Below are 20842 nucleotides of genomic sequence, written 5' to 3' on the forward strand. Positions count from 1 at the left end.
GGAGATTGAGGAGATGCACAAGATCGGCAATCATGTTGACAGTTCTTGCTCATGCTTTCAAGCGGTGAAGAGTGAATAGTGAAACAAACCCAAACCGAGGGGAAATACGAGGAGGAAAAGAATTTCTGAAGAGGAAAAATGGTCGGATTGATTTGTGAGGAGAGTGAGATATGGAGCATTCACATGTAGCATTGATTTCCTGTCAGACTGCAGGCTAAGAGCACATCAGTCTCATGCGAGGAAGTAGTACAGGGAGGAGGAACCTCCTCCAGTTACTCAAGAGCTTAGAGCAAACCATCATTCAGAGAACTAGTTAACCACGTCAAACCCCAGGCACACACAAAAGTCTCATTCCCCACCCATTCTACACACCCCACACAATAGAACAGAACATCCTCAGGAGCATCCTAGTTACACCATGTACTGTATCGCCATTACTGTACTGATACTACAACTGAAAAAGACTTAGGTTTGATGTTCAGTTAGTAGAAGTCATTAGTTTAGTGAGTCCTGCCCACTAAATAACAGTGTTGTACCATACTCAAGTCAATAGATCCCTGCATTCATTTAATACTTTTCTGTTTTAGTATTTATTTTGTGTAGATTTTATAAATACAATAGTGTTTTTGAACAGTTTTCCTAAAAAAATTGTTTTTATATTTAAACAATCGCAATACATCTCTGGAAAAAATAAGAGACCATCATGTAGAGATTTCTGAATCAGTTTCTCTGATTTTGCGATTTATAGGTATATGTTTGAGTTAAATGAACATTGTTGTTTAATTCTATGAACTACGGACAACATTTCTCCCAAATTCATAAAAATATATAGTCATTTAGAGCATTTATTTGCAGAAAATGAGAAAAGGCTGAAATAACAAAAAAAGATGCAAAGATTTTAGACCTTAAATAATGCAAAGAAAATAAGTTAATCAAATTCATAAAGTTTTAAGAGTTCAGAAATCAATATGTAGTGGAATAACAATGGTTTTTAATCCCAGTTTTCATGCATCTTGGCATGTTCTCTTCCACCAGTCTTCCACACTGCTTTTGGATAACTTTATGACACTCCTTGTGCAAAAATTCAAGCAGTTCAGCTTGGTTTGATGGTTTGTGATCATCCATCTTCTTGATCACTTGATTATATTTCAGAAGTTTTCAATTTGGTAAAATCAAAGAAACTCATCATTTTTAAGTGGTCTCTTATTTTTTTCAGATCTGTTTATCGCTTTGCTTACAGTATTGCAATATATTGCGATATATTGAATTGTAACACCTGGATCATGTTACACATCGCATCGCCAAGTTCTTACCAATACATGGCCCTAATACACTTTGACTGGATGGAGCTTCTCTTTTCATTTCTGTATGTAGTTGCTTTTGATAAACCAATCCAGTCATTTAGTCATTTTATATTAACTCTGAAAGGAGGGTCTAGAATTAGGTTTTGTAGAGAATTAAGCTAAAAGAGTTAAACTGTTTGGAGAAACACATGATTAGTTTTAAACTGTCCTGCTTCAAACACATGCAGCAAGCAGCAAAAACAGTAAAGCATTCCACCATAACACACTGTTACCTTTCAGACTGCGGCCATGGTCTGAAACGCAGGAGAACAGCCATCACTGATTAGAGCAACCAGATTCAGACTACAGACAATATTCAACCAGACTGTATAGATAATGTAGCAATATTATAAGATTATAAGATTCATTAACTAAATGCTAGTATCTAATAAAAACTATCTTGTTATATTACCAATTTCTTTTTTTTTTTTTTTAAATAATTTATGTTTAAATAAGTTAATAACAAGTTGAATAATCTTATAATGTTTCTATAAAAAAGTAAAAATAAGAATACCACATACTTAGACTGTGCTTATGAGAATCTAACTGAGATACTATTATTTGCATACAATGGCAATGTTATCATAGGAATCACCTGCATATTGTAGGCAGATGAGACGTTCCAATAATAATGGTAACAATAACAATCAATATATTACGCAGCCCAGGCATAAATAATATCAGATAAATTGCAATTAATCAGGCCTTTACAAACTTAATTAACACAAGGTTTCTGCAACCTTGAAGTGGTAATAAGGCTGAGCAATAAATTATAAATATCCACATATTTAAAATTGTACAAAATATTACAAAAAAATCATATTCATAATGTATTACCCACGCTTTGCAGGTCACCATATATGTGCAATTTAAATCTTTAATATTTAGGGGTTGTTTGTTTGAAAATTGTGTGGTTTCTGGAGGTTTCAACAGTCTTGTGTGCAAACATAATTAATAAATTATGTAATTAATAAAACAGCACGATGACAAGTGAGTGTAACTGTTGTAAGTTTATTATTATTATATTAATGATATCACATCTTATATTACCATTTCTCTAAAAGAACATGAGAAACATGAGAGATGTTTTTTGGTCATTATTATTATTATTATTATTATTATTATTATTGATGCTAAATCATGTTAAAGTCTTATTATAAATCACTTTTAATTGGTTCTTATTTTTTATCTAATTTACTCTAATTATCTATTCAGTCTCCTTGGTGCTAGATGTGATTAACACTCAATTTAGACACTGCATACACTAGGAAAATCTATATATTTTCATAATATTTTAGAGAGTATTAATTATGGTTCCAACCTCAACATTTCCCTCAATTAACAAAAAACAATGCACCACTCCCTCATCTTACACTACAGAAGAGTAAAGTCCAAGGGTTGATTTACCTTCGCTGGCGTGTCTATCTCTTAACAGTCGTTTGGTGTTGCTGAGGCCTTCGATGTCATGCACAGACGAGGCTCTTCTCCTGCTATATACACTGTCTCTGGAGACGGACTGGGCCAGGCAGGTAGTGGACTGGGCGAGGGAAGGGCTTGGGCGGTCCCACACCTGCTTGGGGGAGGAGTGGTCGAGGGGTCCGGACACGCTCACAGGGGACGAGTGGGGGCTGGAGCTGATGAGGGCTCGGGTGTCGTTGGCATCGGCGGGGCTGCAGCTCTCCTTGGTGGGCGACTGGAAGTCCCTCAAGGCCACCGAATCGTCACTGGCTCTCGGGGAGTCCACCATCACCGTGTCTGGGTCCTCCTGGGGCAAGGTCTGCTTGTTGGAGCCCAGCAAGTTCAGCGACGGCAGGCGGAACCTGAAGAATCTCCCTTTTCCTGGATGAGACAAGGTCAGAAAATATGTAGGCAATTTTAAGAGGTGTAGCTTGCAGCTTTTGTTCACTCTGTGCAATCATCGTGAAAGAAATGGAGATGGATTTTAACAATAGCAGCGGAAAGTAGGTTTTTATATGGAGATGGAACAATGGAGAAATGTCCTTGGCTCTAGCCTGGAACACGTTCTGTCTCTTCGTGAAAACAAATGAAATGGTATAAAACCATAATACATAATAATAGGAGACCATACAGTGAAAGCATTAAATCACAATATGTCTGCAACTCCAGTCTCTTAGAATGTAAATATTTAAGCTAAAAGACATCCTAATATCTTAAATATAACAAAGATTTACAATGGCAAAAAAATCAGCTTAATTAAATTTCTTGAAATAAAAAGTCGTATATAAGATAAAGATATAACAGCTAAAGGAGAGATAGAGGGCATATATTTCTACAGTATTTCAACCTCACAGAGTACAAATCTGATTAGTCTACCTCTGAGTCATCTTTGATAGGCATCAAAGACCACAGACCCCTCACTAGACATTCCCAGTCACAGACACCAGCTGAATAAAACATATTCATTCTCATGGCAGTGAAAAGGCTAGATTGAATTTGCAGGTGCAGACTGGGCATCAAAGGGCCTTCAGTGAAGCAAAAGTAAGTCAACTACACTTTTAACACAATCCCCTTAGAGTTCAATTATACACGTCTGACTGGCCTTTGGTCCTGTTCACTCCTGACGCCATAAGCAGCACATTTTAATTAAAGTGTGGGGTTTTTTAATAAGGGTTTTTTGGTAATCAGGACATGATCAAACAAAAAACAGCAACTCCCATGGTATCGGATGCTCCCTATGTGTCGCCGCTTTGAAGATTGCCGCATTCATCATTTTGTTGATATTGGAAAAATGTATTGACTGAGGCCCCCTCTGGGGATTTTTATTACGGCTTTGCGTTCTCTAAAGAAAAACCCAGAAGGAGAAACAGAGCCTGCTTTACATAAATAGCTGATCCTACCATTTTAGCAGCAGGATACATCGCAGGCTGTGGAATTGTGAAGCTTTATCAGCAGGTGAAACCAGACAATCCCTGTTCAGTTTTTAGTCTAGTCACGAGTTTAATATAACCACCGCTGTGGAAACAGACTTGTTTCCTGATGAGGGTCTGCCATTTCTCTAACAAATTGTTTAAAATCAAATACTGTAAAGAACAGGGGTGTGCTGGTCCAGCTCTCAGTATAGGAAGGGTCAAAAACACTGTATTGAATAACAGATTACAGACCATTATCCTACAATATCGTGTAAATGCTTAAGATTGAGCATAATTGAGCATAATGTTTTATATATATAGTTTTATATATATATATATATATATATATATATATATATATATATATATATATATTTCTATGTTAAGCAAAGTGCATTCAGTCTAATGTATTATTAACAGCTCAGTAAAACAGAAGGAAAAATACAGTATTTGACTGATATCAGTATCGGCAGATACTCAACAGTCTACCTGCCTTATCATCAAGTGTGACAAGATTTCAAGTTTCCAGCCATGTGATAGAGGAAGTTCTAACCTGTAGATGGGACAGTAAACAATTTGAGTAAATATTTTACAAAATATTAAATCAAAGTTACTGTTTTTTTTGAGTAGGATAAAAAAATGCATTTCTGGCCAAACCAGAATAAATAAAGAATACGAGTTAGAAGATTTTTTAAGTTGATTTAACCCTTGTGTGGTGTTCATATTTTTGTTACTCGTTTACTTTGTTACTTGTTTTTAATTCAGCAAAATTAAGCAATTTTACATTAAAATGCTTTACACAAGCTTGCTTCACCTAAATTGCAAGCAATATAAACAGCTTACATGTTTAATATTTGCCCTTTACCTTTCTTATGTTACGTTTCTTTCAAAAAGTGCTACTCTTTTTTTTATTAGTTTTTTAATAAAATGTAAAAGAAAATTAATTAAACTCAAGACATGTGTAGAAAATTTGTTTAGTTTCAAATTTATAAATGAAGCAATGTTTATTAGCCCTTGGCCAAACATACTGTATGTAATATAAATGTGTAGGAGGGTGGGGGGTGGAGGGTGGGGGGTGTACAGTGTGTGTTTATCGAAAATGTGTTTTGATATATGTTTTTCACAAAAAATGAGACAATGCCAATGAGTTTGAGTTAGAAAAAATATTTTTTTAGTATCATTTGATGAAAAATGAAAACGGGTCCCACAGACCCGAACACCACACAAGGGTTAAACTCGTAATGCCCTGAAATCAAGTTAATTTGTAATTTTAAGCAGGCCTTTCTCCAGATTTATTAGATTAAAGAGTGAACTCAAACAAACATGGCAGTAAATTTAATTTTGAAATCAGTAACCCAACTAAAGTGCTGATTTTTTTTAAAGCCAACTAAATAAATAAAGCGTACTTTAAAACATACCATTTGAAATTCATCTAAATCAAGCAGATTAGTCATCTTAGCAAAAACTGACACCACACTCTGCGAGGGCTTGTCTGATAAAAGCTCTCTAAGCAGGTGTACAGGTAACACTTTCCACTAACAATCCTTGGAGTGGTGTCTGATCACATCTAATCAGATCATTCTACTTTACTGCAAAGTTAAAACTTCCTGCCATCAGACAGACGTTCTTGTGTAGCTCAGTACATCTGTTTCCAGGACGTGAAACTTGAATCTAGCACATGACCTTTTACCAACTCTATGGATGTTTATGTGTAACAATATGTTTATTTTAAAGACAATTAAACCGTGAATAAAAAAAATTCTCTGCATAAAGCACAGGTAAGTTCATTCAGAGCAGGGGTGTCCAAACTGCGGCCCGTTTTCTTTTTTGGAGCGACTCGCGAGGTATTTTAGAAATAGAATGAAAGTTGGCCCGTTGTTAAGCAGGTTTTTATAATGTGAGATTCAAAGTTTGAATACTAGGTGTCAGAAATGGGCCAAAGAGTCTAAAAGAGGAGAGGGTGCACAGTTGTAGCGCAAAAAATGGGCCAATAAGTCTAAAAGCGGACAGAGTGTGCAGTTGTAGCGCAGAAAAACAGGCCAAAGAGTCTAAAAGCGGAGAGGGTGCGCAGTTGTAGCGCAGAAAAACGGGCCAAAGAGTCTAAAAGCGGAGAGGGTGCTCAGTTTTAGTGCAGAAAAACGGGCCAAAGAGTCTAAAAGCAGAGAGGGTGCTCAGTTTTAGCGCAGAAAAATGGGCTAAAGAGTCTAAAAGCGGAGAGCGTGCTCAGTTGTAGCGCAGAAAAAGGGCAAAAGAGTCTAAAAGTTGCCGTAATTAAGGAGTTTAATATTAAGAGACTTCATGAAATGAAGCATCAGTTTGAAAAATCTTAGTTTACACAACACTGACAAAGATAAATAAAGATAGTAAGTCAAGTAAAATGGTGTGCAAATGAAAGTAAACAGGAACATTTATTATTTAAACAGGTATTTATCATTATTTGTTTTATTACAGAGTCTGTGGCACAGGACTTCAAATATATTTCTCCTTCTGGCCCCCAACAAAAAAAAGTTTGGACACCCCTGATTCAGAGAGTTGAGCACATTTCTGCTGACACTGAGGGGGTCAGAAGCTCGTTCATGCAGTGGTACAACGTTGCAGGTCATGTGGAAAAAGCTCCCTGGGAGGGCGGATGTGGCCGTTCAGCTACAATGACAGTGGCTGGACACTGGGCAGTACACGAAATCCTTCTCTCAACAAGCCCTTCACTTCATGTCACTACAGTGCACAGCCACTCTCACATGTACTGGTGTTTCAACAAGCTCTCCACATGATCCAGGCCCCTCTCTCTTTCTCTCTCTCACACACACACAAAACACACACACAGCTCACCTCCACTGGCTATTGGCCAAGAATCTCTTTCTCTCTTGCTTCATGTTTCATGTTTTATGTTTTTTAATATATACAAGCAGCAGTCACAATGTCAAATTCTATTGATCAGTCATCCAATCCACTTAAAAACCTTTATAAAAGCTTCTATGGAACAGCTTTTATTAACTGAATTTCAGATGTCATTCCTCCCTTATCCCACTCTGAGAGACTAAGGCCTGACATGTGTGCACACACACACACACACACACATACACACAGCACAAACATAAGTGATGGATATTGGGTTTGAGTAACAAAGCGTAAAACCACAATCATAAAAGGGAAATGACAGCTTTGCCAATTTAACCAATTAGACCAATTACATTCCCTTCATAATCTGATCACTGCAGAGCATTGGAGTGCATCAGTAATCCAAACAACATCTTTACATAAAATAAACTTGGGTAATTAGATAATGTGAAACCTCTTTTTAGTTTACATTGGTCAAGCAAAAATCAAACCAGCCAATAAACTCACAGAATAAGATGTGATGTAACCATCTAAACATTTAAAACCCATACTTCACATCTCAATATGAATATGTTAGAAGACAAAGTTTATTTATATATACAGCTCTGGAAAATATAAAGAAACCAAATTAGTTTCTGAATAAGTTTCACTGATTTTGCTATTTATTCATTATTCATTTATTCATTTATTTGCAGAAAATGAGAAATGGCTAAAATAACAAAAAAAAGAGCAGTTCAGAAATCACAGTTTTCATGCATCAAGGCACGTTCTCCTCCACCAGTCTTACACACTGCTGTTGGATAACTTTATGCCACTCCTGGTGCAAAAATTCAAGAACTTCAGCTTGGTCTGATGGCTTGTGATCATCGATCATCCTCTTGATTATGTTTCAGAGATTTTCAATTTGGTAAAATTAAAGACACTCATCAATTTTAAGTGATCTCTTATTTTTTTCCAGAGATGTTTGTCTGTCTGCATCTTGCGGATGCTGTGTTAAACAGTGCACCCTGGATACATCTTATTTACAAAAATATGTGTCTTTATGGAACCAGAAGTAGAAGGACCTTTGAAACACCTTTATTTTTAGGAGTCAACAATTGTAAAGAAAAAAAATCACTAGTTACAGAAACGCCACTGCCACATATTAGAACTGAGCTGTGTTAGGTCCTGTAGTACCTGATGGTACAACTGCTAACTAGCCAATTCTATATATAGTCACTGTCATGATATCTCCAAATTGCAATGATACTGGAAAAAGAAACACTTTTTTAAAAAAACAATGGGAGTCAATGTGTGCATGGATATAAACTTAAAAATATGCTCAGAATCAGAATGTTGAAGTCAAGTAGTTATGTAAACAGTAAAGTCAGATTTCTTCGATTGGTCTTTGTATTTCTTAGACCATGTATAGACTTTACTTAGAGTATTAAGTATTAGCTTTGAATATTTCCCGTATTTACATTAAATCTTACTCTGGAATGTATAGGCTGGTTTTAGATTGAAAATCAGATTATTTCATGACTCATGTTTTTTTTGTTTTTTTTTGTTTTTTTTGCATTATCTGAATACCAAGTTTTTACAAACATGTACTGAGAAACTCAGCTTGTAATCCCATGTGAGCCAATGTAAATGTCAATTTGGAGCATTTCTATTGGTCCATTTATGATTAATTGTTTTGATGTAAAAAATGAATCATTAGCCAGACTGAAAGACATTATGATATTATGTCAGAAAGTAAAAAAAAAAAAAAACGTTGTATAACGGCAAAAATATGCTAATTATTATATTATTGCTCTCTTTTCTGCTTTGACACAGAACGTTCAGCACCATGGAAAACAAGTTATGTTATTTCTTTTTTAATAATTGATGATCCACAAGCTGCACACAATGTGAATAGAGATGTTAAATCTGACAACATTGTCCAGAATCACCATAAGGGTCACGTTTTCCAGAACTCTTCACAAACTCATTTAACACACAGCAGCTTCTCATGCACTACACATCCTAATGTGGGTCTGTGTGATTCTGAGTGATGCTGACAGAGGGCATGCGGAGTGAAGCAGAGGAGGTTAATAATGTATTATGAGATATTAAACCATCATGGCCACCTCCTTTCTCTTCCTGTGTCTGTCATCTTTTCGCACTCAATCAACCCTGGCACTAAAGAGCCTCTTTATAGCCTCCATTTACTGTTGTGCCAAGTGCATTACACTCCATCTTTTGCAAACTAAACTCCAGAGTGTGTAGTGTGTGTGTGTTTGTGTGTGTGTGTTTGTACATCCTCACACAAGAGTCTGTTTTTAGAAACTGTGTTCCGATTTCCAGCAGGCAGACGATGGGAAAGGTTCTTCATAAGCCATGAAAACTAAAACTAAACTAAGCTGGTCAGATAGTGCTGCTGGTGTGTAACTCCACATTTCCCATAATGTGTGCTTCATCCTGACCTGTGACCCTAATCCAGAATCCAATCACAACACATCAAACTAAAACCACAATCATAAACCCTACACTAACCTTCACCTTAGCACTTTAAACCCTGTAACCACACCGTGAGCCACAGCTAAAGACATCCAATTGCATTTACTAGAGAGGTCTGAGAGTGTAGTAGTGAAATACGCAGTCAGAGCACACTCGGGTCATTCTGCTACACAACCTTCAATTTCTTCATTTCCTTTACAGACTTAGTCAGCAACTAAAAAAAAAATGCATCTTTGCCATCAAACTGCCAGCACTCAGAGGGAGCAAAATTGGCTCTGTTCCCTCCAGGTGGGTAGATGGCGCTCTCTCCCCACATCACTACTAGAGTAATGTCTGCAGCACAGGACATCTGTGAGCTGATGTATCGGAACCGAGTCGCTGGGCTTTCCTCCAAGCGCGCTGGCTGCTCGGCAATGCTGTATCAGCAACAGGTCAACAAGAAGCGGTGGCTGACTTTACATGTATTGGAGGAAGCATGTGTTAGTCTTCACCCTTCTGGTGTGTTGGGGCATTACTAGTGATAGGGGGAGTCCTAGTGAGTGGGTTTGGGTAATTGGCTGAGAAAAATTGGGGAGAAAATGGGAAAAATTTGAAAAAAAAAAAAAAAAACATCTGCAATTTTTTTTTCCTGTAATATACAAAAAGGATCGCAGGTTGAATCCCGGTCATGCAGCTTGCCCTGAGAGAGCACTTTCCCCACATCATGTATTGGAACCGAGTTACTGCGGTTTCCTCCGAGCGCATTGCGATGCAGCTCAGCATTGCTGCATCAGCAACAGCAATTCCAAGCAGTGGATGACTTCACATGTATCGGAGGAGGCATGTGCTAGTCTTCACCCTCCTTGTGTTTTGGCATCACTTGTGATGGAGGATATACAGCTAAGCAGCAGCTAAACAGGTGGGACAATTGGCCTAGCTAAATTGAGAGAAATTTTTAAATAAATAAAAAATAATAACGATAAATTTAAAGAAATATTTAAAGAAAATATTAAGAAAGGAATTTATTATTTATTTTTGTACTGTAACTGTAGCTGTTCATTTACATTATTTCACTGTTTATTTACAAACTATAAACTGCAAAAAAACAAACCCACAATGAAGTAAGCTATACTACTGATTACTTGTAGGAAATTAAGATTACTGAAAGTGCCTCATTAAGGCTTCATTAAGGCTTAACCACAACAGGTCCTACACAGCACATACATAAACAAGACTCAGCTCTTCTACAGAAGGAACACACTCTTCTCACAGGGGGCCTCTAAAATAGATAAAGGTAACCCATACTGACACGCCCCCAAAAGCTTAGTCTCAGCTTATGCTAACCATGTGCTAGAAGACCTCGAAAAAAGACTTTCGAAAAGACTTTTAATAGACTGAAGTCTGACACCCTCTTGCATCTAAATACAAGTCACAGACTTTTTACTCACAGACTAGTCACAGGCTAGGGGATCTTGCAGGGTCACTATTTGCAAGACTGCAACTACATTCTAAATTATTTTGAGATTATTTAAAAATAAAATTGTATTTATTTTATTTATTTATTTATAAAAGATGATCTTTTTTTTTTAAAACTCTGTTGTGGTAGAAATGGGAAGACACATCAAAGAGACAAGAGACACTCTTGCTCACTCCACAGCTCCTCCACCAGTTTTTCCTCCTTTTGTAGACTACAGGAGAACCATGGTTTCCATGCCACCACCAGAGTTTCATCCATGTCCAGTTCCGCAAACGTTCCAATGCTTGCCACGCCACTTGAATGACTAAGATTACTTAAAACTACCCAAAATATCCATTCATTCACAATGAAACACCTCTTAAAACATAAAAAAAATGACCATGCAGAATAGAACTAATAATACAATTAACTTAAAAAAATAATTTTCTGACAGAAAGTGTACCAGAAAATGGCTGTAAAAACAGCAACATTCTGGAAGCAGGGGTGACAGTAAATTATTGTTCATTTTTAAATGTCATTTCTTGCTTATTTACTTGCAGTAAAATAGTTAAATCTACATTAATTATGTGTACAATTACAGAAAAAAAGTATATTAAACTGTACAGTTAGTGTCTGTAAAATCATAAAGCTGTTAAACAGGGAAAATCCTGTAAATTTACTGAAAAGAAAGCATGTAAATGTTTTTCAGACTGCTGCAGAAAAAAAAAGAAAAAAATAAGCAGTATATTTGTTTCAATATTAACAGGTCTTTTTCACTAAGACTGACAGTCATATCTGTGGCCAGGAGCAGTACATGTAGTATGCAGTGAGACGGCAGCGTATGTTTGCTCCATTTTAAAAGGTCATACCATTCTCAGTGAGAACGCTGATGATATGGATTTACATGTAAATGAATTCCAAGCAATGTTCTTATCCCTGCTCAGAGTAATAGAATTTCTCTATATCCTAGGAGCCTGAAGCCGAGGCACAGTTATTTCTGCAAGCGCAGGAACCTGAGGGATTACTCTACGTTATTTACGCCGCTCTGTTTGTCGTTGTGATACCAGAAAATACACACACACTCACATAATTGCTTTCTTATTGCTCACTAAGGGACTTTTCAATGAGCCGGAATTCGGCATATGGATATTCTCTCAGAATGCGCGAGCGCGGGGCGCTAAATGAAGAGAGGCTGAATGAGGCAGATATGTGTGTGTAGTCATGGCTGTAATGAGCTGTCATGCTACATGCTTATCGCTCGTGCCACTGCTGTCCTTTCCTTAACCTCTGAGGAGACCTCAGCTGTGGGAGCAAACAGTCATCTTTCATTTAGGCTGTCAAGATCTACACACGTCAACACACACACACACACATATATGTACATATATGCACATACATACAGTACATCATGGCCTAGCTAATACAGTACACCCTATGGCCTATATATTTCAGCAGAGATTTAAGTGACGTGTGAATTGATCATTGATGACAATCACTGTGATGACAAAGCACTGATATTCAGAGACAATAATCACGGTGATGATAAGTGATGTGTAATTATTATGATGACCATGACCAGTGGTTATTCAGGATTTAATGACATCCCTGGTGAGTTTTCCATTCATCCATTTTTTGAGAATTTTAAAAATGGGCGTAAAAAGCTGAATGTAAAAACGTAAGCTGAAATAAAAAGTAATAATAACATTGGTAAAGCTTAGTTTGTATTGCTTGTTTCTCCCACACTGAGCTTTACCTGTGATCTCCAGCCTCCAGGCTACACTACACAGAGCGCACCACACACTGACTCCACTCACTTATCTGATCACATGACTCTACTCTGCATGCTGCACCTCCAGGAAGCCAATCACCAGAATACTGAACACCTGTGGACTCAGTATAAAAGATCCTTCAGAACACACACTCCTTGCTAAGTGTTATTTTTTGGATTTGTCCTGCATTATAACATGTTTTTTCCTTGCTCTTGTTTACTCTTGTGTAAGAGTTTTTTTTCTGTGTACCTCTTCTCTGATTTTTGCCTGCTCTTGGATATTACCTGATTCATGTATGACCTTTGCACTGTTACTACTTTTGGTTTGTCTGATGTCTCTGGCCGTTGTTCGACCACTCGTCGTGATTTATTGAATAAAGTGTTTATTCTTTAAAATCAGCACCTGTCTAAGTCCCTGTCTCGCCATGACATTGACATACAGCACACATATGTCACGCATGTCGTTATGCTTATTCCAAACATTTCCCCACTACTGTATACTGCCTATACTACACTATATTACATCATGGCCACAAATAAAAAGATTGGTTAGGTTCTGAGCAGGTTCTAGTCAGCAGAGGAACCACCGCTAATGATCAAATGCTTTATATAGTCTTTGCACTGTATGGTATCTCAAAATTGCAACCTTACTGAAAAATGCTGAAAATGTAAGTCATTGTGAAGCATTTCTATTGGTCCTTCATTCCTGAATTGTTTCTGTGCAAAGAACATCTGCCAAAATAGCAGGTTGTCATTATGCTAAAAAGTGAAAAACCAGCTTGTATAAAGAAATTGTGATTCTCTTATTAATTGCCACGGGCAGCTGAAAAGCAAAATCAAATGGCCCCATAAATGGTCTAATTATAACATGCACAGCTTTTTAAAGTCTGTTTCAGACATTCTGAAATGCTGAAGCAAATGGCTTTACAGACGTTTCTGTTAAAAGCAAAACAAAAGAGATAAATCTCTCCATTCTGCCTGTTTTGATGTCACTTCTAATCAATCACAGTATCCTATATGATCAAAAGTTTCTTTGCATATCTGTAGTTGATGAAAACAGGACTTATTTCACATTTCTGCTGAATTTTCATAACTAAGAGTAGCATATGCAAAATGTGTGGATGGAAACCCGGCTAGAGTTTAAAGAGTCTGCTTATCTCTTTCCTGCAAAGGATTCTAATAAGATGTTTCTCAGTTCTACAGTATTTATATTAGGCTTCTTGGGTTCTTCTGTTTATAGAGTTTAAGAAATTTGACAGGAGAAAACTGACAATCATTGTGACGCCTCCCGGCTGACAACTGACAGTGATATCAGCCAGAAAACTAATACTTAAATAAAATTATTAGACTCTGTTTAATGTAGGACCTTTTTAAAGCAACCAGTATTGAGTTATATTTTATATAAGAATATTTAGCACCCTAAATGGGAATACAACTTTTTGAGTTTTTTAAGTTTCTGCATAAATGTATTGCCCCAAACTTGTTCCCAGCATGAATAAACACTGATGTATGAACTAATTGTGGCTGGAAAAGAACAGAAATATTCTTAAATACTGTTCTCATTTGCAGATACCATATCTATTTTAATGCTTTATATGGTATTAGTAGAGTTGTAGTCAAGTTCATTGCTCATTGCTAATGGTAATTCTCTCTCTGGTAGCATTAGTATTTTAGCTAGATTGTTGCTAAGGTTAGTTAGCTCGTCGCAAGCTTTAGTTCTCTTCCCTGTAGCATTAGTATGTTAGGTAGCTCATTGATAATGTTAGTTATCTCGCTAGTTTGCACAATACATCTCCTTGTGCTTTCTTTCTAGATGTCTGGAAAAATTAGTTGTGGTCTCTGAGGTCTCTGTTATTGAAATGTGGTAGAATTTACATTCTGCTGAATGTTTCTTCTTTAGGGAAGTCCTGCATACAAATTCACAATGATTCACATAACCAGAGAGTATAACTCCAGCAAGCCTGTAAAAAAGAGCATGTTTAACTTAACATCAGACTATTTAAAATAAAAAGTGTTCATTGATTGGATACTAAACGAAAGCGTAAGTAGCTGTTAGCCAATCTGTGTGCAGATTTTAGGCACACAGAGAAAGGTCTGATTCAGTCCGTTTGAATGAATTCTTGATGTTCAGTAATGATAAAAAATGTTCAGTTTTTAATGAGCTTCACATCAGACAGAGGATTAGGACTAGGTCGGTCTCGTCCACAGCCTCCGAGTTCACCTCACCCTGAGACCGAGACAAGACCGATTCCAAACAAGGTTGAATCCGAGACGAGACCAAGACCACTCGTTTTTGGACTCAAATGCTACACTAGGTATTAGCATTGTACTGCAAAACTTAGCAGTGCACTATTCAACAACGTACCATTTAAAAGGGTTAAAAACTTAGAGCCACTTCCTTTTAAAATTGCCATCAGTGTCAATCAAAACATTTTTTTATATACATGCTCACAAAAACGGAAGCTGATAAAGTGATTGCATGCTGTCAACAAGCTCACAGAAATGTTCATACACACACACACAGTGAGCTAAAACATGCATCAGTGTGGGGGTTAGCTGTGGTGTGCAGACTGACGCTCTGCTTTAACGCCTCAGTCGTGACGCCTTGTTGACATTCACTCCCCAAAAAGACCCAGGAGCACTGCAACTCAGGAAGCCGGCTGTGATTCTACCCAGAATTAAAACACACACAGACACACACATACACAAAGAGCTAAAAATAACTATAGCCCAAAAGAACATGCCATGCTGAGAGTGGAATTCCAGAAATGACGAAGTCGACCCAGAGCAAAGCAATGCTAAGCGGTTAAAAGGCCTGAGGCAGCAGAGACATGCAACATCATCATCCCTCTCATCCTCACTGCAGTCCCCCTCTGCTCCCTCAGCACACACAAACAGGGCATACTTCACCGCCTGATAATGAAAACCTACTTCCTGTTGCTGAAATATTGAAAAAAAAAGTGCAATAAATGGAATGAACCATGACATATATACAGCTTTGGACAAAAATAAGAGACCACTTAAAAATTATGAGTTTCTTTGGTTTTACCAAATTAAAAACCTCTGGAATATAATCAAAAGAAAGATAAATGATCACAAGCCATCAAACCAAGCTGAACTGCTTGAATTTTTGCACCAGGAGTAAAGCAGCATAAAGTTATCCAAAAGCAGTGTGCAAGACTGGTGGAGAAGAACATGCCAAGATGCATGAAAACTGTGATTAAAAACCAGGGTTATTCCACCAAATATTGATTTCTGACCTCTCAAAACTTTTTATTTTTTCCAGAGATGTATACTCATCGCAAAAACAAAAATAGCTGCACCTAGAAGAAATCAACTGCCAGGAATGAAACTTGGATAGTCATGCCAGACTGTCATGGAGTGGCTCATAATGGCAGCAGGTTATCTTTAGTGATGAATTCCATGAATCTTTGTGTGGAGGTACTTTGGTCTGGGAGTCATGATGCCATATCGTCGCTGTCCAATGAAAAACACTTATCTCCAACAAAACAGCAACTTTCCAGGAGAGAGAAAAAACATTGTACACTTTCAATGGAAGTCAAGGTAAAACGAGTTTATTTCAGGTAACTTTGAATGGTTTCTATTGGTCCCTTCTTCAAGAAATTTTGTCTCGGTGTAAGGGACAGTTGTCTGTTCAAATTATGTAGTAAATTATGTAGTTATTTAGTAAATCGACAAAAATGGAGATAAGTGTTTTTCATTGGACAGCGATGATATCCTCTTTGGTTTTCATTACAGGGCCTAGTTTGGTTATGTCTCCACTCCACTACTATTGCTAACATATGCAGGAACTGTGTTCAAAAAAATATGACCAAGATTTGCCCATATCAGTTTAATTTCTTAATCATTTATTGTTTTTGGTAACCTTTCTCTTCCTTTCTAAAAGGAAGTAATAGTAAGAAATATAGTAAGAGTCAAAGTTTAGACACACCTCTTCTCATTCAATGTGTTTTCTTCCTTTTTCTGTTTTTTTTTCATTGTAAATTTAATACTAAGGACAAAAAGTTAAACCAGTGTAAACCAGAATTTGTTTTATACTTTATATTCTTTTAAGTACCACGTTTAGCTTAGGGGACAGATCTGCACCCTCTTGGTATTTTAATCTCAGTATCTTAATGAGATGAGTCCCCTGGAATAGTTTTCTCAGCATCTTGAAGGAGTACCTGGAGGTGCTGAACAATAGTTGCAACTTTTCCTTTAACATGTGAAGCTCCAGCTCATCCCAAATCGCCTCAAATCACCATCTCAGTTGGATTTAGTTCAGGGGATCGTGGAGGCCAAACAATGTATATTTTGTTTACTGCATAATAATTCCACATGTTTTCCGTAATATAAATCTACAATGTAGAAAATAAATTAAATAGAGAAATAAATTAAAAAAAAAACATTGAATGAGCCCAAACATATTTATACATATGCAAACTGTATCCATATATTCTAACATTTTTTGTGGTAACTGCATCACAATAGCCCCAATTTTCCCCTCTAAAAAGGAAACAAATTGTGCCGACCCATATTTAACAGCCGCTGTCCCAGGTGCTGAAAGCAGATTCGTGGCCCAAATTCAACACCCATGTTTTAGACTTTCCATCTGCACATGCCCAGAATGTGCAGCCAGGAAATGAGCACATGTTGGATCTTCCTCAGCAGAGGCTTCAGTTACGCGTCTTTCTGCGTCAGAGGCAACAAAAGCTGCGTTCTCTGAAGGCTAGACGAATTAAGGTTGTACACAAACATCACTCACTTTCCTTTTTACAGACTCTGACACAAAGTCACACTGGAAACAAAACGCCGATTGCCACCAGAGACAAGAAAGTCACATTTGTCACCACCGGCAAACCCCAAACAGCCAGAACACCGCTTTAGGATTTCTTTGTTTTTGACACTCAGTCCCTTTTCCAAAAATGAACCTGCTAATAAGCAGCTTCCTCCAGGGCCTCTTTCTCATGTGTCTTCTGAGTCTCCTGCCCTTGTTGGCTGGCAGAAGTCCTCGCACTTCTCATGCTAGGACATTCACATTTATGCAACATATTAAATTATTGATGTGTATGTTGTCTTTGTTCCACAATGTAACCTAATTTCAATTTAGAGCACATTTACAAAATCTTGTTGTAATATTTTGACCAGCTTGTTTCAACGAACAATGCCCATCTTAAACAGTAGGTAATCCAGCCTGTCAATTTCTCAGAGGACATCTGAGAAAAACATATACCTGGTCATTCTGGACAGCAATAAAATCATAAAGGACCCCCCTATTAAAGAGAAAATGAACCCAGGACCCCCTGAGAAGCAAATCCTGTCAGGATAGGGCTTAAGTATACGGATGGACAGTTGAACACACATTGCACGTTGAATTCTGCCGTGATTTGGGCAGCCGTGGTTTTATGTTTTTTTTATAAAATCCGGGTTAGCACCTGAACATCCCTTTCAGACAGCTTCCTCTTGCGTCCACAGTTAATCCTGTTGGATGTGGTTCGTCCTTCTTGGTGGTAAGCTGACATTACCCTGGATACCGTGGCTCTTGATACATCACAAAGACTTGCTGTCTTGGTCAAAGATGCGCCAGCAAGACGTGCACCAACAATTTGTCCTCTTTCGAACATTATGTCACCCATAATGTTGTGTGCATTGCAATATTTCGAGCAAAACTGTGCTCTTACCCTGCTAACTGAACCTTCACACTCTGCTCTTACTGGTGCAATGTGCAATTAATGAAGATTACCCACCAGGCTGGTCCAATTTAGCCATTAAACCTCCCACACTAAAATGACAGGTGTTTCAGTTGCATTGTCCAACCCCTGTATATGCTAGTAAGTTTGGTACAATACCATTATAGGAACTACATGGATGACATAATCTTCCAAAATCAGTCAATCAAAACAACCGGATGTGATTTAAGCCCTTTGCAGCAGTTGTTAGGACCGTGGACACACGCTATGACATGCAGCTTTAATTCCGCTTCCCCACCCAGAGTGCTAACAAGGTCAGCCAAGGTGACTTACACTATGTTCACAGAGGAAACAATAAGAATACATCATCGGAGTTAATCTTGTTCTCTGGCACGGCGACTAATTCTCCCCACGCAGATGAGCATGTCTAATCCTTTATTAGTACTCAAGCCAATTCTGCAATTGCCCGTGTATTGGGCGAGGAAGGGAGGATGCCAGCTCGGTCCCTGTCGCTCCCCGCGCAGCCTCTCCGAGAGCCTCCTGTCCAATTAGCACGCTCCAGCGCTGACCCCCTGTTGTGCAGCGGTACACTGGGCCACGCTGTGCCTGTTCTTTACACCGGCTCGCTGAGCTCCATCCGGCGGGTTCTGACCCAAGGGAGTGGCAGACAGGCCCGGCACAACAGCTGCATTAACACGAGAGAGCGATTCAGCTGTGAAGGACTCGCTAGGGACGCACCTACGGGCCGGGCTACAGCTTCCTTCTGCAGCTCGCTGCGTGACATCCTAATCAAGATAGGTTGTGTCTGACTCTGAGGTCACTAAAAAAAAGATAATAGCACAATTAGGGTAGAATGCGGTGTCAGCACGAGACACTGTTCACTAAGCCTATTAGCTCTGTAAAGTGTCAGACAAAAGCAAAGCCAATCTTGCTGAGGAAACATTGTCTTCTGATGTCTAATCCTTTAACCTCAGCCACCCTCTTTGAGTCCTCACACAGGATGCAACAAAAATGCGACACTTATGGGCCAAACCAGGTCATGCTGATAAGTGAGAATATTCTTTTGCTCTCAGGGTTTTAATACAATAACATAAAATACGATATTTTACATAACAAAGTTATGAGTTAAAGATCTCATTTCATTGCTTTTTCATAAATTGCATGGTGGTCTCTCGTATGAGTGAATGCTCTGTGAGCCGTTTTTGTAAAGAAAGTTCTCCGCTTCTCCCTTTTCAGGCTGTTTTAGTGCGGTGGATAAGTGGGTGGGGAAGAGCGACAGGATTTCAGCTATCACTCATGAATATTCATGACATGCAAACATATAGCCTCTGATTGGCTAACCGCACTGTTAGCCATGGCTCTGCAGTGGGGGGACAAGCCAAGATGGGCTAAGCCATAAATCATAATTTACAGGTGATGTCAGTCCGGGGGCTTTTCCTGATCCACTCATTTTTCTGCCTATTTTATTTTGCAGGCAATGGGGGTAGAAGAACAGTTTAACGTGCAGCATGCATCCACAAGTCACAGTAACCTGTTGTATCTCGAAAAACGAGCAAGAACTAAATGGTTTCTAGCAAAATGAGTGCTAGAAGTGCTGTCTACTCCTTCAATAGCAAATCCAGCATATCTAAAACAGGGCTAAAGAAAGACCCAGTCCCAAAACCCCAAAACTGTTCCATAACCATCTCAATCTATTAAATTTACACCCTCAAAACTTATGAACACCTTGTTCATTAGAGCAAACTGTACAAAAAGCTGGAAAAGCAGTAAAAGTAACGATGATATTTGAGAATGTGAATGTGGAAACTGGCCTAATTAACAGGCATTTACAGTTTATTTGTTAGTGTCAAATTAACAATATTAAGGCCTAATTTAAGCAATCTATATCGCACTGGTCGGTTGTGTATCATACAGCTTTATTTAGAGCGCATCGGTGTGTCTTTGTGCGCAAAAAATATGCCTTGCATGGCTCAAAACACGCTGAGGGTGCACAGTTCTCACGGCGCTCCTGCATGGTTAAAATAGGTTTGGGTGGCTGACTGTTGTCAGGGTTTAAATCAGTCAGTGCCGCACCAGTGTTTCCCACCGCTAAGATAAAAACATGCCAGATATATACCTGAACTTGATTCAAGTTGGAAAACGATACAAGCTAACCCACCTATAAACTCTTCAGAGTGATAACAGCACACTGCACTGAAAGGACACAATGAGAGAGCAGCAACACTATCTGATAAGACTCAACAATAGTTGCTACAATGTTAAAACTATGTTATAATATGATGGGTCCGTAAGTGCTGGTGATGTAAACCAGCCAAAAAAAACAACAACTTTATTTTATTAATTCTCCATAAAAGAAGATTTTTTAATCGCATCCAAAGCCTGAATGTTAATATTTATACTGTAAAGAACTATTTAAAATA

The 20842-nt window shown here is 38.1% G+C and overlaps 1 protein-coding gene across 1 annotated transcript in view; it reads right to left on the reverse strand.

Annotated features, from left to right (window-relative positions):
* The window catches only part of LOC103027310 (potassium voltage-gated channel subfamily H member 7), a 105838-nt gene that overhangs the window by 47239 nt on the left and 37757 nt on the right, over window positions 1-20842 (reverse strand). The window contains exon 4 of the mRNA XM_049484983.1: window positions 2751-3182. Coding sequence (XP_049340940.1) covers window positions 2751-3182 — 432 coding nt within the window. The remainder of the gene's footprint in view (window positions 1-2750; window positions 3183-20842) is intronic.

The sequence above is a fragment of the Astyanax mexicanus genome, chromosome 11 (assembly GCF_023375975.1).
Source record: "Astyanax mexicanus isolate ESR-SI-001 chromosome 11, AstMex3_surface, whole genome shotgun sequence".
NCBI classification, from domain to species: Eukaryota; Metazoa; Chordata; class Actinopteri; order Characiformes; family Acestrorhamphidae; genus Astyanax; species Astyanax mexicanus.